The following is a 17,224-nucleotide window of genomic DNA, read 5'->3' on the forward strand; positions in this document are numbered from 1 at the left end:
TGGTCTACTGAGTTTCACAATGGCTTGGTCAACCTGTGTCATGTTTTCCAGTTGGAGAGGGTTATAACATAGTCCTACTGGACCAGACATGGTGCTTTATGGTGATTATTCACCCGCGCTGGAAGATACTGGAAGGAACTTGAAACAACCTCACCTAAACAAAGCCCACTCGGTCGGGGTCCGTCTGCCAGCAGTCAATCAGACCAAAGAGATTAAGCTGATTGCAGTCGACAGAATATACACGGGATCTGAATATTAAGTTTCACAAGGACACACCGTTTTGATAAAGATGAATACGGTTGGATACATGTTTTCTAAAGGATCTGATAACAGTTTCGTTATGTTGATTTATAAAGAATGTCAGGCAGAGCTAACAACGGTAAGGAGGTAAGAACTACGGTTGGCCTCAAAGGTATGTCAACTTCACATCATCTTTGTAGTGAGTGCGCCTATAAGGAGCTCTGGTGTGTTGTGTTTGCTCGGAATATGATGATAGAAGATGAATCAACAGAGTGGATACGTGTCAGAGAGAGAGAGAGAGAGAGAGAGAGAGAGAGAGAGAGAGAGAGAGAGAGAGAGAGAGAGAGAGAGAGAGAGAGAGAGAGAGAGAGAGAGAGAGAGAGAGAGAGAAATAGCAGGTGTTGGGATGCAATGAATAAAGATCGGGTGAGACTCCCCTCCTCCCTTACTCAGCCTCTCTCTTTCCTCCTCCTCCGCCATGCATGTGATGACGGCCAGACTGACTGGATCACCGGAGCGATGGATTTTAGTCACTTTCACCAGCAACAAAACGGAAACAGCAGCAGCACTGACGTAAACCATCCGCCACGGAACCGGAGCAGCGGGACGCACAGAACAAACGGGACGCGGACCTGGGCCAATATCTTTTTCCAGTATTTCCACTGAAAACCACAGGATGGAAATAGACTCTCAGAATGGAGTAAGGATGTCGACGGAATATTATACCGCCTTCAGACTTTAAATTTCAACCCATTTCTGGGAAACTGTGCCAGCACCATCGCAAATTGAGATGCGTTTAGACAGGAGAGTTCTGTTCGAACTTGCTGCAGGGTGCCGCATTGCCTGACTGCTTAATGTAGGATAGTGACATGTTTTCGTTGTAATTGTAGACATAATAGTATATAGGGGTGGGGGTGGATGGTATAGCGGCTGTTTGGTGAGGTTGGGCTACCAAGACAACCGACAGGCTGGAAGCAATTGGAAGCTGAGCCTGTGATAGCATGTTGCTTGGAGAGTCAGTTTAAAAAAATCAACAAAGGTTGTTGTTAGATTTGCTAGGGAGAACAAAATTATCAGAATGCCGACGGACGAGTGGAAAGTTCAAGTCAAATGCTACATACAGGTGGAATGGCGCTGCCCTGAAAGTGAATAAGAGCTTGGGTAGCACCGAGCATCGCAGGCCCCCGAATACCGGTTGTCATTAGAAATCTTCAAAGGAACTCTAAAGATCTAGAGCAGGCTACTCTGCGTGACGCAGTCATAGTTGACGGCTTCCTCTTCGGTAGCATTTTTATCGTTACCATTTTACCTCCCATTTGTGTTCTTTTGGTTGTAGCAGTTGTTACAGGAACGATGACTCACTTGCAGGCTGGCTTGTCCCCAGAAACCCTGGAGAAAGCCAAGGTGGAGCTGAAAGAGAATCCAGACACTCTCCACCAGGACATACAGGAAGTAAGGGACATGATCATCACTCGTCCAGATATTGGCTTCCTCAGGACAGATGATCCTTTTATCCTACGGTTTCTCAGAGCACGGAAGTTTAACCATTTTGAGGCGTTTCGGTTGTTGGCTCAGTACTTTGAGTACCGGCAGCAGAACTTGGATATGTTTAAAAACCTCAAACCGACCGACCCAGGCATCAAGCAGGCTCTCAAAGACGGGTTTCCAGGAGTGTTATCGAACTTGGACAGATTCGGAAGAAAAATACTCGTTTTGTTCGCGGCGAATTGGGACCAGAGCAGGTAGGTTTGTTTGGCTCACACTGCGGGATAGATGTTCTAAACATTGGATATAACACAATGAAACACGGTCTGCTTTTAAGTTAACTTATGTGAACTTCTGTCCCCAAACGTTCCCTGGCATAACAGAGACTTGCCTTGAACTAAATACCCAACTAAAGATTATTTTCAGTTTGAACATGTCTGTATATCCTTCTCTGGTGTTCTTTACGGACCTGAGTTAGTGATTCTCTTAATGGATTTACACAATAAAATCTATATGTACCCTAATGTACAAGATACATATCTGTCTCTTTCTCTCTCTGTCTCTCGGTGTCTCTCTTTTAAAGTCCTACTGTTTCTGGGTTTCGTGTTGCTTTTTCAAGCCCTCCACCTCCTCCCTCTATAGACCTCCATCTCATCCTTCCACAAATCGGTACCAGGACATTCTCCTCACGTCATCTCCTCCTCCGGCAGGTACACATTTGTGGACATCCTGAGAGCCATCCTGCTGTCCCTGGAGTCCATGATAGAGGACCCAGAGCTGCAGGTCAACGGCTTCGTCCTGATCATTGACTGGAGCAACTTCACCTTCAAACAGGCCTCCAAGCTCACCCCCAGTATGCTGAGGTTGGCCATAGAGGGACTACAGGTAATTCAGAGATTCTATTATGCATTTCAGGTGCTCCAGAAGTTTTTAAACGGTCTGTCAGATAAAGTAAGTCTACTGAATGTCTGTGGTCCTGTTGCACTACACCCCAGAACACTGTCATGCTAGAACCCTTCCACCCTAGAACACTGTCCCCTTAGAACACTGTCCCCCTAAACATAGTCTCTGTAGAACACTGTCCCCCCGAACACTGTCCCTTAGAACACGGTCGCCCTTGAGCACAGGCCCCTTTCGTTCACGTTTCAATCTACGACATGTCTCTAGTTTTGGGTCTAGTTTCGGTGAGAGAACACATCACATCAGAAACTGCCAGAAACAGCTGCCAGCGTTATGTTTGACGTGCAGTGTCTGCAGCTCCATACGTGGATGATACGTGCAGCCCTGTTGACCTTTAGGTCTGCTTCAATGTGAGGCCAGTATGAGGTCATAGCACACTCTCCTGGCTCTCCAGACACAGATTAGAGTGTGAATAATGGATGAGAGCTATTAGTCACACACACTCTGGGGCTCTCGAAGCCATGGGGTAGGAAGATGTAAACAAACACTAGCAAAAATATTCTGCTGATGATTAGATCAAGGACAGAATCAACAGATTGATGTTGTATTGTGCGACGGTAGTGTGTGTCTGTAAGAGTGCTTGAATGTGTGTGTGCCTCCGTGGTGCATGAGTGAGTCTGGGCATATGTGCGTGTTTGTGTGTGAATGCCTGTGTGTGTGGGCTCCACAGCATCTCTTCTCAGTCGGTTTATCATTTCCTTGTTGTTGTGGCTGGTGGGCGTCTCACTCACAACTACCATGATACACTTGAGCCTGGATGTCTTGCCATTTCACACCTTGGCTAAAAACAGCTCTGAGCTCCCAGCCTGCACAGATCCCAGCAGATTACACAGGACTCAGAGACTTACAGGGGAAAATGGAGATTCACTCCAAAATATATTCACTAATTCTCTGAACCACCTTTGTGAGGCCAGGAGGGATTTTGTTTCCTCACAGGTTTATGTGTGTTTAAACGGTGCTACAGGCTTACTATAGGTTGCAACTGTCAAACAGACTTGTGGTAGTTGTTGATAGTAAATTCATAGGGCAAAAATTCACCACATCAGTTCACGGTGTATCTAGTAGGTACTGATAGATGATAGAGATGAACCAGGACTGTTATGTGGGTGTGTATTCCTGGCAAATCAATACAAGGAAACAAAAGCTTGGTGGTAGCAGATGATGCTTTCATTGGTCTCCTCAAACAATGCTTTGTTGAGAATAGATCTTTCTGCCCCTTCTTCATCTCACCTGTCAATTTTTTCTTTCCCCCCTGCTCCGTTTCTGCCTTTCTTTTTGTTCCCTACCTATATTCTCTCTCTCTCTCTCTCTCTCTCTCTCTCTCTCTCTCTCTCTCTCTCTCTCTCTCTCTCTCTCTCTCTCTCTCTCGCTTGCTTCTCATCTTTTTATCTCTTTCCTCATCCCTCTCTCCACTTGCCATTTCTCTCTCTCCTCCCCATCTCTCTTTTCTCCACACACCATGGTCCTCTCCTCCCCCATGTCTTGATCGCTTTCCCCATCTCTCTCTCCTCCCCCATCTCTCTCTCTCTCTCCTCCCCCATCTCTCTCTCTCCTCCCCCATCTCTCGTTCTCTCCTCCCCCCATCCCCCCTTTGTCTGACTTGTCTTTTGTCCCTCTTTAGTCTAAAGAAATACAGAATGTTTGGCAGCCAATCACAACTCGTCCAGCCCCCACCAAAACCCACCCACCCACCACCGCCCCGCCCCTTCCATCCCACCCCACGCTGAGTTTCCGTGGCAACCTGTCCGACCACCATGCTATGCTCCTCTCTCTCCAGATGGGCTGCTCTCGAAGGGAGAAACGCACGTCTGCCTCTCTCTCTCTCTCTCTCTCTCTCTCTCTCTCTCTCTCTCTCTCTCTCTCTCTCTCTCTCTCTCTCTCTCTCTCTCTCTCTCTCTCTCTCTCTCTCTCTCTCTCTCTCTCTCTCTCTCTCTCTCTCTCTCTCTCTCTCTCTCTCTCTCTGAGAGCCTGGCTAGAGGAGGACTGAGTGTGTTGGCTTAACACAGGCCAGGGGAGGGAGAGAGATCTGCTGGGGCAAAATTTAGAGGAAGACTCATGATATTTGGGTGCTCTATGTATTTTTGTTTGCAATGTCTTTGTTTCAGTTGAAAATTATTTTGGAATCTTTTGGTTTCTGCCCTGTAGTCATATTTCCTTACATAACTCATTCAAATTCATATCTTCTGAGTGGATGGCTTAAAACCCATTATCACTGGGCTCAATCAATCATGGGTAATAATCATTTGAGATGGTGACACATTATTCAAATGCTCTTGTGCAACCAGATTCACTGTGACCAAATCCTCATCAGTGTTAATGGTGAGTCTGTCACAAGGGTAATTGGGGACGTGAGAGAGGAGGATTGTGCTGGAGCCAGCTATCTTTAGACCTTATCTTTTGAGCACACCATAAAGTATTCATGCTGCACTCACAAGTTTTGGGGGGTATGTGTCTGTAGGTGTGTAGTTGGGAAGACGCTAGCTAGCCGTCCATTCACGAGATACATCGAGGCATGAGTAGATTTATGAGTCTCAGCACATGCTGAAATGAGTAAGACTCTTCTGGGGAGGTTTTAATGGGTTAGGTGATTCAGGGTGAGGTGTTTCAGAGTGAGGTGTTTCTGAGTGAGGTGTTTCAGGGCGAGGTGATTTTGGGGGAGGTGATTTTGGGGGAGGTGATTCAGGGTGAGGTGATTTAGGGGGAGGTGATTCAGGGCGAGGTGATTTAGGGTGAGGTGATTTAGGGGGAGGTGATTCAGGGCGAGGTGATTTAGGGCGAGGTGATTTAGGGGGAGGTGATTCAGGGTGAGGTGATTCAGGGTGAGGTGATTCAAGGTCCCATAGAAGCCTGTAAAAGAAGTAGTTTGTAAGAGGGTTTTAGAGCCTTTCATGCAAGTCACAAGGGCAGGCTGACTGACTGGCTGCGTGAATAACTGATAACTGAAAAACTGAAGAACTGACTTGATTGGCCTGTAACTTTGATTGGCTTGTAAGAAAAGTTTAGGCAATCCGGTTGAGCTGGTCTGAGAGCGAGGTCTGGCAGTTGTCATCCCTCATTTTTCTTAAGCCCTATTGCTATCACCATGGTTACTATAGTATGTACTATACTGTAGAAAACTGTTGCACTTATGATAATATTGTATTTATTGGTACAGAACAGGGTCTTATTCTGTGTGTGTGATGGTATGGGAATAAGGTTCTGTGTGTGTGATGGTATGGGACCAAGGTTCTGTGTGTGTGATGGTATGGGACTCAGGTTCTGTGTGTGTGATGGTATGGGACCAAGGTTCTGTGTGTGTGATGGTATGGGACTCAGGTTCTGTGTGTGTGATGGTATGGGACCAAGGTTCTGTGTGTGTGATGGTATGGGACCAAGGTTCTGTGTGTCTGATGTTATGGGACTAAGATTCTGTCTTGTTTCTGCCGCTGGCTAGTTCCTGTTGTAGCAGGGTTTAAAGATAGAAATACTTTATTTATCATAAAGTCTCGGGGCACCACCCTAATATTGGTTTAGGACATTAGGGAATCCTATATTTAATATGTAATAATCAGTCTCATCTTTAGAAATGAATCAGGGGTTGATCAATGAGGTTGAGGGCGGTTTGCGCCAAAGGTCCATTTGAAGAATCTGAAGTCAAAGCGCGGCTGCGCTGGGTCATGTGACTGAGTCTGCGGGATCTCAGTGAAGTCGCAATTAGAATTGCGTTTTAGTTCTTCTGTTGAAACGTCCAGATAGTGTCGCGATCACTATAAAGTTGAATCTCAGGAGAAGCTTGGCGACGTCCTTGGAACGCCGATCCTAATGGCGTTCATGCCATGGTCGGTTTCGCTGGAGTCAGAGATTGATGGTCATCTTAGGGCTTTATACAGTTCAGAGTTTGAGGGCAGGCCTGTCTGGGTCAGACGTTGATTGGGGGAAGCTGGGTTCTCAACTCCCCCCTCCTTCCTTCACACCTTCCAAAGGTGTGATCTGATCTCTGGCTGGTTCATAAGATTGTTCAAATATTGTTCTGGACATCTTGGTACAGTTACAAAATATAGTTGAATGATTGTTTTATTATGATAGCTTTGTGTAGATACCAAAAATGACGTGGTTATCTTTCAGGAAGAAGGAGTTGTTACTAGAATCAAGATTTCAGTGAACACAACATTAAAACTAAGTAACAAACATGACACAAATATCCCTCTCATAATTCTCCACCTTGTACTCTTGTGGTAAAGGTGAAGTCTCAAGAACTTTCCTCAGAAGTTCTGATCAAGGTATGTTCTTTGTTCAAGGTATGTTCTTTGCCAAAACGGGTAGCAAATGGTTGCTGGAGACGTGTTGTCTCAAGCAGGCCCCTTGAAGCTTGCAAGCTAGCAGGAGGGCTGATTAGGTAGATTGGGGAGGTCCTCCCCCAATTCTATGGTTCCTTTGCATTGGCGTTTGGTGGGTAATCAGCATACTGAGGGTGTCACAAGGGCTGATTAGGTTTGTGGCAAGATGTTGGCTCTGTGTGGTCTTGCTGACCTCACTACACTGTTGTGTATCTTTGTGTATGTGTTTTGTACTTCCTGTATTAGCGGACCCTATCACAGTGGGGGATGATCATAAAGCACATTCTTCACTGCATGCTATGGGTTCTTTCTGTCTCGTAGGGTCTCTACTAAATTGATGTTTTTCTCTTTTTTCTCTTTCTCTCCCTTTTTTCTACCACGGGATGAGTTCACTCATGCTTTGCCAATGACTTGTGACAGGAGCAGGACAGGGTTTACAAACTCGGAGTCACGACTACGAGCAAAAAAAAGCCCTGTAAATAGAAGGAAGAGAATAGAGAGAGACGGTAGAGAGAGAGAAAATATGAGTTTTAGTGGGAAAGAGAGAGCAAGAGAAAGATATAGAGAGAGCAAAGGAGAGAGAGCAAGGGAAGGAGAGATTCAAACAAGACTCCTGTCAGCATCTGTAACATCAGTTGACAGTGGTAGTAAAAAAAAGTCCAATAACAGCTTTACATCCTTGATGTAGACTACACAGATACCTCAAGGTCACTACGTCCTTGATCTTTATATTCATGAATGAATGTGCCAGATTCAATCCAAACCCTACACCCCAAGTTTATTTGACATCTAAACAAGCCCCTCCTTGTGTGCTTGTTCATACTCAGTAGAGTTCAAACGTCACATCTTATCAGAGGGTAAAAAGAATATTGGGGGGGGTTGTAAACCTACACACAAGTGGTGTCATCAGCATTTATCAGAGTGTCCTTGTGAGGAGACACACAGTAAAGTACACAGACACACACAGACATACACCCAGTGACACACACATAGACACACAGTGACCCATAGACACACAGTGACACACAAACACTCACAACGACACACATATTCTCACAGTGACATGTAGCAAACTGTGGCTGTTAATCTCCCAGTGCTGGGGCTCTGCCAGTCTGTGTGTTAGTGTGTTCACTGAGGGGAGTGGACAGGAAAGGGCTTCATTGGGTTTCGTGGCGCTATCCGTCTCTGGTCCACAGTGCTACACAGACAGAAAAACAGACACAAATCTGCCCGGCGACTGTGCTGCCCACCATGGACTCTCCTTGAACCTGGGCCTATTTGGTTCTGTGATTGGTAGGTTTTTTCCCCCCAGTAATGTCTTGATGGGCTTTATTTGCTCATCTATTACAATGGAAGTGGAAAGACTGAAACAAACTGAATGTTAGGAGAGGAATGGGGTTGTCTTGGTTTCAGCAACCAAGTAGCTAGTTGGTTAAACAAACTTGTTCCAGGCAAGTTTGTCGCATCAATGTTAAACTAGGTTTCCATCCGACTGTCTCAGGTGTGATCCACACAGCCTCGCCACGACACAGCATTCAAACACTCCTTAGGGTCGGAGGGGACAAACACATACACTGAAGGTTCAATTGAACAGGCGTAGAACCTTGCAGACGGGAATCCACTGCTAACTGGGAGGGAGTTTCTTTGGCTGCCTCGACTTACAGATGATAAAGAGAGCACTGCTGGCATTTGCTCTGCTCTCTGGTTATGTAGAGGAGTTGATTGCCATATACAGAGAGGGAGCTGTGCCCTGCTGGGTGGAGAGGTGGAGCGTAGCACGTTAATGAAGAAATCACCATGGGAGGCCTTCTCCTTTAGGAACGGAAGTCTAAACCTCTTCTCCTAAGAATCTGTCATGTCTGTGATCTTAAACACATCACCTGATGAATACAGATTACAAACTGAAGCGATGTGTGTGGAGTGATTTGAAACGCTGCAAGGAACCCAAAGCAGTATTAAATGCGTTTATTAACTAATAACCAAAAACGATGAGGAATCCTAGTGGAAGTCTAAAACCTTTTTGATGTCAGGAAAAGGAGATTGAATACTTCAATAACTTAACACTGGAGCACTTTGTCATTATCTGTTGTTATAAATGAGTTTCTAGCTAGAAGTGGTATCCTGCGGGGTCCTAAAATTGGTTTTATTGTTCACATAGAAAGACATCCTTGTTTATTGACTACTGCTGTTAAAATGGTGTCAGTGTTGGAGGATTATTCGTCCTTCAATGTTCATGTTTCCTCTTGCATTTGAAGGCCTGTTCTCTGTCAATAGTGTATGTGTCTACAATACCCAGACTCTTACCATGGTGCATTGTGAGATTGGAGTGTTGCAGACAGTATCTTGTCCCATCCTAACTCAGATTAATGTTTTACATAAATGTTGTTTGGCTCATCATCATCAGACAGACCTGTCTATGTCACACTATAATCCCAGCGTCTGTTGCACTCCGGTCAAAGTATGACTTAGGCATTTGAGGTTATAATAGAACTATCCACTGAATAGTAATGCCCCTGCTCTGCTCTGCTGTTATACTCTACTCTACCTGGTGAAGCACAAATAATGGTTGTTTAGTTTATTACATACTGTAACTATGTTACTATTATGTGCCCAGTGATTGGTGTATTGTGGAAACACAGATGAATGGTGGATGGTGATGCATTTGTTTTTATTGTTGTTTATTTCTTCATCTCTCCAGGACAGCTTCCCAGCCAGGTTCGGTGGCATCCATTTTGTGAACCAGCCGTGGTACATCCATGCCCTGTACACTGTCATACGACCCTTCCTCAAGGACAAGACGAGAAAACGGGTGAGATGGTTGTAGCGTGTACAGTTCGCGTTAGGGTGAAACGTTTGGAGGGTGTTCCTTTACGGTTAATTCAGAATGAGGGGTTTAAGGCTGTTCATTTAGGGTTTGGTTTTCCTTGACTGTTTGAAAAATTGAGAGGAACAAAGACATGATCTAAAAATGAGTGGGACGAGTCACCCACACCCCTAGTGATACATCCTCTCATCGGAATAGACAACCTTTAACCTCTGTGTACCTATCACATCATTGCCATCGATGCATTTGAACAACCCTCCACGATCACATCCCTGTCCTCTCATCGACACTTCCTGTGTTGTCCCTTCCTCCCAGATCTTCATGCATGGAAACAACCTGAACAGCCTCCACCAGCTCATCCACCCTGAGATCCTGCCCTCGGAGTTGGGGGGCATGCTGCCTCCCTATGACATGGGCACGTGGGCACGCACACTGCTGGAGCATGCCTACGACGAGGACACAGACTACTGCCCCGAGTCCTACACCCTGTCAGCCCAGGACCTGGAGAGAGACCTGGAGAAGGACCTCTCCCCCAAGACCATGAAGAGGTAGGATGGCTAGGCTTAAAACTGGGCTGGTTTGGATGTTCATGTGTTCAAAGTAGGCCGCCGAACTAAAGCCCGGATTATGAGTTGGGTGTGTGTCTCTGTCTGCAGGGAAATCATACTAGTGAGCTTCACTGAACCGCCTCCATAACAGTTGCTGTAAATGTATGTGACACAGATTTTTCTCTGATCCGACAAATAAGGCATGTAGAAATGATTGTGTGTGTGTGTTTCAAGAGTCCATTGTCTCAGTGTCTTTCTTCGGGGAAGGCTGTCTGGACTTACTGGGTCATGAAATGAGCGTTAAGCAACATAGCTGATGACATGTTTTTGCTCAATGAGTGTGTCTGTGGTCTGTGTGTGTGGGCACGCACATGTGTGCACCCTGATCGGCAGTCACTGAGTGCAGCTTGAGAACGCTCTACTTTATAGAGCGTGAGGAAATGTGATGGAGTGATATCTGTGGCCGTGGGCGCCAGACCTGCTGTATGAGTGAGCGAGTCTGAGACAGACCTGCTCGAACGTACTGCTACTGCATCATATCATCCTGGTTCTAGAACATACTGCTACTGTATCATATCATCCTGGTTCTAGAACATACTGCTACTCCGTCATAATTATCCTGGTTCTAGAACATACTGCTACTGCATCATATCATCCTGGTTCTAGAACATACTACTACTGCATCATATCATCCTGGTTCTAGAACATACTGCTACTGCATCATAATTATCCTGGTTCTAGAACATACTGCTACTCCGTCATAATTATCCTCGTTCTAGAACATACTGCTACTGCATCATATCATTCTGGATCTAGAACATACTGCTACTGCATCATAATTATCCTGGTTCTAGAAAATACTGCTACTGCATCATATCATCCTGGTTGTCTAGTTGACGTACAGTGACCAGACAGGCTAGAGTGTCCTTCCAGTGATTCACCAGCAGCTCTGGTATGATGTGAGGAGACACACAGCTGTCTGAGCTATCGTCTCCGGCCTCCACTGAGATCAGTACCCTGCAGACTCCCTGCAGACCCAAAGGTCAGGAAGACCATACTGGCTCATATGGTACATTAGATCATTAAAACACAGCACACACACGTCACTGGAGACCACTTGCAGTGTGTGTGTGTGTCTGTGTGTAGGCGTACTCCCGCATGTGTGTCAGTGTAATAATCGTTGCCTTCAAGTAAAGGTACCAGCTGTCTAAAAATCGAATGTTCATCTCCGACTGTCATCAATCTGAGCTGCAAAATCACAGACGTTTCTAACCCTCCTGAGTGGAACTGCTGTACTACCTCGACATTATTAGCTTTGGCCTCGGTCTCCTGCAAAGGTGAAACTGTGTGTGTGTGTGTATTCCACCTTTATGGGTTGTAGTTGTGCTGCTGTTATGTCCGTTATGACGGTGCTGTGTCTCTGTCACAGCAGACACTGGAGAGCATGCTGCCCTAGATCTCTGCCCGTCTGATAAACGCTAGCCTGGCTCGAGCTCCCCAAAGCAGCTTAGGCTTCTATTACAGGAATCCATCACATATAGGTTAAAGACACACTGTCCCAGAGTCACATTTTCCGATCAAGCAACCTTTTGGGTCTGAGTGCATCAGGCAATGTGCGTTCTCATTGTGTGAAGGGATTGGTTTTGATAATGGTTTGGTTTGTCTGTGTGCCTCTCCTTTCCTCTGGCTATCATTTAGTTTCTATTTCTCTCTTTCTGTTTCACTCAAGGATTTTCTTTCCTCCCCCCCCCCCCTCACATTCTCTCTCCCCTTCACCCTCTCTCTGTTTGTTAGGGTATGTATGTTTCACTGTGTTCAGTCTGTTTGTGCCTTAATGTGTGTGCGTGCCTGTGTGTCTGTGTGTGTGAGCATGTATGTGTGTTTACAGTGTTTTGCATGCATATTGGACATGACCCAAGGTCTCTACAACATTTCATGCTAAGGGATTTTTGAGCTGCATTTATACAACCAATCTTCACTGACCTTGACGGAGCCCTGTGTTCTACTGCACTCCATTTCCTCTGTCTCTGATCTGCTCCTCTTTCCCATCCTCCGACTCCTTCTTTCTCCTCAACCTCCATCACATCTTTCTCCTCATTGTCTTCCTCCTCTTCCAAATCCCCCCCCTTCTCCTCATCTTCCTCCTCATCCTCTTCCAGTGTAGAGCTCATACGCACAGTATCAGGGCTTCTGGTGTACAAGAGCTGGTTCACTGACAACATTAACCCAACATGATTCTCAGTTTTGGTGATCCTTACAGATGTGGGTTTGAATCTTGTTTATGGTCCTACCAGAATGAATGTGTTTGACGATTGAGAATTACTTCATTTTAGACAGCCTCAGATGTTCCACCATGACAGTAAACCTTGTTTGAGGAGGTTCAGCTGGTGTCGGTTCCCTGGCCAGTGCCCATCTCTAACAGCAGCCATGTTTCATGTTCTCCAGGTCTCAGTCGGTGGTAGAACCAGGAGTTCTGAAGCGACCAGACAAGGTCAAGAGTGAAGAGGAAAACATGCAGCCTCTGCTGTCTCTGGACTGAATGGCTCCCATACACACATAAACACACACACACATACCCACATACAGTAGATGCATACCCACATATATGCATACACACACACACACGCGCGCACACTCTGAAAATATTTGCCCTCAGACTGTGATTAGAGGGCACTGTGAAGGCAAGCACTATCAGACACCTCAAAGACAAAAACATGGAGGGGGAGAGGCGGGAAACCTGGATAAAGGAGCTGGAGAGAGCGGCCATCTTGACAAGACTGCATTTTCCAGATCAGAGGAGATTAAAGAACAGCAACAGTACACTCTGAGGTCATCCGTTATGTCATTATTATTGTCAAGTGCCAATTCTGAACTGTACAGTTATTACTCTTTTATTGTGAAGTCCTCAAAAGAGGACAAGTTGGGGGAGGGTCACCTCTAATGGGAGTTGCGGATGTTCTGCTACTCGTGAAGTGTGTCTGTGCAGGGAGAGACGGAGTAGCACACAACTGGGAGGTACAGGAGGTAAATAGAGGAAATTCTACTTCATTGGGACTGGATATTGTTTGGCTGGGGGGGGGGGACTGGGATGATGGGGGTGGGGGCATGGGATGGGAGCGTCGATACGCTATTTAAGAATGTTTCTATCTTGCAAGCGCAGCTCAGGATTAGTTTAATAACAAGCTTCGTCTTCAAACAGGAAGGATAGAAACTGGGAGGGAGGAAGGGTGTGGAGATGGTGTTGCTAACTGGATTCAGAGCAGGTGTTCAGGGTTCTCCCAACTAAAGCAAACTCCCCTTTACTAAAAAAAAAAAAAAAAAAAACAAGCTAGAAGAGTTTGATGTGCTTTTGCAAAGCCATTTGGGTGGTTCTATGTTCATAGTTAGGTCTCTCACTCTGTTCTTTCAAACGGTAGAAACATTTGTTGCGGGTGAATATTTGATATATACAACACTGTAATATGTGCCACTCACAGCTTATTCAATCTGAGAACATTTACATTGGTAAAACAACAAAATAAACTTCCTATCCACAAGCTTCTACTTAACCCTTGCAGTTGGTAATCGTTTAATAATCTTCTATATGAATTCAGTTCCGAAAGTGTTATGAGGGGATTTCGTCTTTGTGTCATGTGGTTCTCTAAAAAACGTGTACTTGTGTAAGGTGTGTTTTGATTTGAGGATGCCACAGGAACCGAGGATGGTTCTGTATGTCCTCTCAGATGTTCCTTCTGTCAGCACACCTCTTCACACTCAAGGGTGTTACTTGAAAATTAAGTAGATACAGTTACAGTATTTAAGGATAAAAACATAATTTTTCAACATATCTTATTTCATGCTGGTGGTGAATTGAACATAAAGGCTAGTGTGGGGGGAATCAGATGGACAACTACAGCAGACATCTAGACTATAACCCAGGTGATTCAGATTGAGACAGAGACTGGATATGTGCTTCAGTCAAGTTCAGTGGTGACTCAGTGTAGGAACAAAATACTACCAGACCTAGTCAATCTGTCTGTATTCCTTTTTGGCTATACTCCTGTCTGTCTGCCTGTCTGCCTGTCTGCCTGCTTTTCTGTCTGTCTGTCTGTCTGCCTGTCTGCCTGCTTTTCTGTCTGTCTGTCTGTCTGTCTGTCGTTTGTAGGATCTGCTGCTAGGGACTTCATAATGTAACGCTGTGACTTAGTAGCAGAGGGTACTTATTTACCCCAAGGGTAGACTACGGTGTTTCAACAGACAAGAAGAGGAAATAGGAAAAGTCTTGTCCAGACTAAAGGAAGTGGCAATGGATCTGTCCACATCCATCACATGGTGTTGTGTTTATGTGTGACCCTAGTCAAGATCTATAGATACAGTAGTCTGTGGTCTGACCATTAGTGTTTAATCTGAGGTATTCTGATTGTCCATCTGGGATCAGTGTTCTGTGAAGGACATGCATCAGTCACTGACTGTGGTTTTCAGGAGCTGATTCAGCTTCAGCCGTTGACTCAGCAGGGATGCTATTCTGCTGTTTCATTCACCTGAATCCTTGTTCTGTTATCATCCATCATTAGATCAAACAAAGAAGCTTCATTTTATTATGTTTTATAGTTTAAAATGGAGCTCTAATCCATCACTAACTCGATCCGATGATTTGGGATTTAATTGATGGTAACCCTGGTAACAGCATTCTGTTTAATCTGCTTTTATGAATCAGTATTTGGATTGTTCTTCATGCCTTCTCATATCAACCAAAGCCACCTAAACTGATCAAAGACAAAAACTGTCTTTGCTTAACTGTATTTATACAAAAATGTTTTCGGGTGTTATAATTTATGTGTTAATTTATTTATTATGTTGAAGTGGATGCATCACCTTGCTCTTTATTTAAGCTTTTTGATTGTGTGTTTTTCACTTTGATTGTATATAACATGTAGAAACAAAGAGCTAGTCTGATTACACACCATTCAGAACATAAAGTGTTGAGAGGTGTTATACTGTACATGTTTAAATGTCCTTAAAAGACAACTTGACAAAATAAACGACATACCTAAATCAAACATGAGCAAGCAACACACAATAAATATTGACACACTATAATTTGCCATGAACTCACTGTTTATCATCATTAAACTGTGTTAGAAATGTTGTAAAGACAAAAACAACCAATACCACTGCTATCTGAATCTAATTCTGTTGGTTAAGGTTGTTAATTACAACATAATTACACAGTACCAATTAACTTCATGTAGACTGTGACTAAAATGTGGTGCCTGTAAAAGGAAAAAATCATCTGATATAATGTAAGGCAAGAGGATCATGCTCCGAGTGAGAGCATGATCCTCAGTGAGCAGTGAGAGAGAGAGAGAGATCAACATGAAGTATGGCAGAATGATTTGCAACCTCAACAGCCGACTCTCTTTCTTACTGCTGCGTGTAGAAAAAAGGACAAATGTCCACAGTGAGTGTGCACACACCCACACACACACACACTGGCAACCATCTACTGTCAACACGCCCAGCATCAAACCACCAGCCTCACTGCATTATTCAGTGAGAAATACTTCCTCACTTTCCACATGATCACAATGGCGCAGTCTGATTGGCTGGGAGGGCCGCTGTGAACGGTTGAACAGATGTGACATGATTCTGTGTGTCCATGAAAAGAGATGGGGGATACTCCATATCCTGTTCCATATTCCTAAGAATTACCATCAACCACACTCCTGTAAGCAATGTGGTGAGGCAACCACCTGGTGCGTCAGAGGGAGGGAAGGGCCTTCAGCATGTTGGTGAGATGGGACTGAATATTACACCTTCCGCACCCTCTCACATCTATCTCCATCTCAGTCCAATCTCTGTTTAGGTGTGTTTATTTTGGTTTCAATCTCTGTGCTGCCCCCCACTGTCTGCCAGAGGTGGAAGGTGTCAGTGTTAATTCAACAGCCATCTTCATCTTTTTCCCCTCAGGACTCAGCTGCTCACATATGGTCTGCCTCACCCCCTGGTTGGCTGTCTGGATGGCTGGGTCAGTGCTGGATGACCATTCCGCTGTCAAGCTTGATGACTGAATGGACATATTAATGTCTGATTGGCTGGTTGCCTGGATGGCTGGCTAGCTGACGGTCCAGCATGCATGTTTCCTTGTGACACATGCCATGGTGACTAACCCCTCCATGCGCCATATCTCTCACACAGACCATAACGAAAGGAAGACCCTAGAGACTCACCAAGTACACACATGCACACACACACAAGCACACACATGCACACAGGCGCATAGGCCTACACCTCTTAAAGCTGTGTGAGTCTATTTACTGTAATAAGGCCCTAATGAGAATTAAGCTCTAAATTGTGTCACATCACAGTGCATTTAGGTATTTAGTTTCCAGATTAACAATGTGGCAGACAGCACCACTGAAATTAGTCTTGAATAAAAATAATTGTCCCTAAACGCCCTGAGTTGTACAGATTAGATGAAATGACTGCAGAGTTACAATGAAGCACACCAAGACGCTAAGAGCCAGACTCAGTCCTTGGGGACTGGGAGGAAGGGGAGGTGCTATGACAGGGAACGGAAATGGCCCACCAATCCAGTGCGAACCAGTGTGATAAAATGGGATTTATTTCCAGAATCACATGACCACTGCTGAACAGAGAGGTGTCAATCAAAATCAACCACAACCAAAACATGTGATGAAACTCCTTTATGTCTTTGGGATTTTGTGTAACATTGAAATTGCATTGTGATTTGAAGGCCAAATAATGTCAAAAAATGACAACATCTTTAAAACAACCACAGTACTGGTACACACAATTGAAAAAAAAAACTATTGACTAACAGATTCTTCAGTTTGTGACTTTTTTTGGAC

General features: G+C 44.9%; 1 protein-coding gene across 1 annotated transcript; it reads left to right on the forward strand.

Moving 5' to 3' along the window:
* Positions 1-639: 639 nt before the first annotated feature.
* Positions 640-13,454, forward strand: clvs2 (clavesin 2). The gene is made up of 5 exons (XM_062467527.1): positions 640-1,982; positions 2,436-2,610; positions 9,700-9,810; positions 10,141-10,373; positions 12,819-13,454. The coding sequence occupies exons 1-5, from the start codon at positions 1,594-1,596 to the stop codon at positions 12,910-12,912; spliced, it is 1,002 nt and encodes a 333-aa protein (XP_062323511.1). The 5' UTR covers positions 640-1,593; the 3' UTR covers positions 12,913-13,454.
* Positions 13,455-17,224: the final 3,770 nt, after the last annotated feature.

The sequence above is a fragment of the Osmerus eperlanus genome, chromosome 8 (assembly GCF_963692335.1).
Source record: "Osmerus eperlanus chromosome 8, fOsmEpe2.1, whole genome shotgun sequence".
NCBI lineage: Eukaryota > Metazoa > Chordata > Actinopteri > Osmeriformes > Osmeridae > Osmerus > Osmerus eperlanus.

What these genes read in the sequence shown, in the direction of transcription:
- clvs2 (XM_062467527.1), top strand. Translation starts at nt 1,594, where the DNA reads ATGACTCACTTGCAGGCTGGCTTGTCCCCAGAAACCCTGGAGAAAGCC. An exon ending in TGGCCATAGAGGGACTACAG is followed by an intron (nt 2,611 to 9,699) that starts GTAATTCAGAGA and finishes TCATCTCTCCAG; the next exon opens with GACAGCTTCCCAGCCAGGTT. An exon ending in AGGACAAGACGAGAAAACGG is followed by an intron (nt 9,811 to 10,140) that starts GTGAGATGGTTG and finishes CCTTCCTCCCAG; the next exon opens with ATCTTCATGCATGGAAACAA.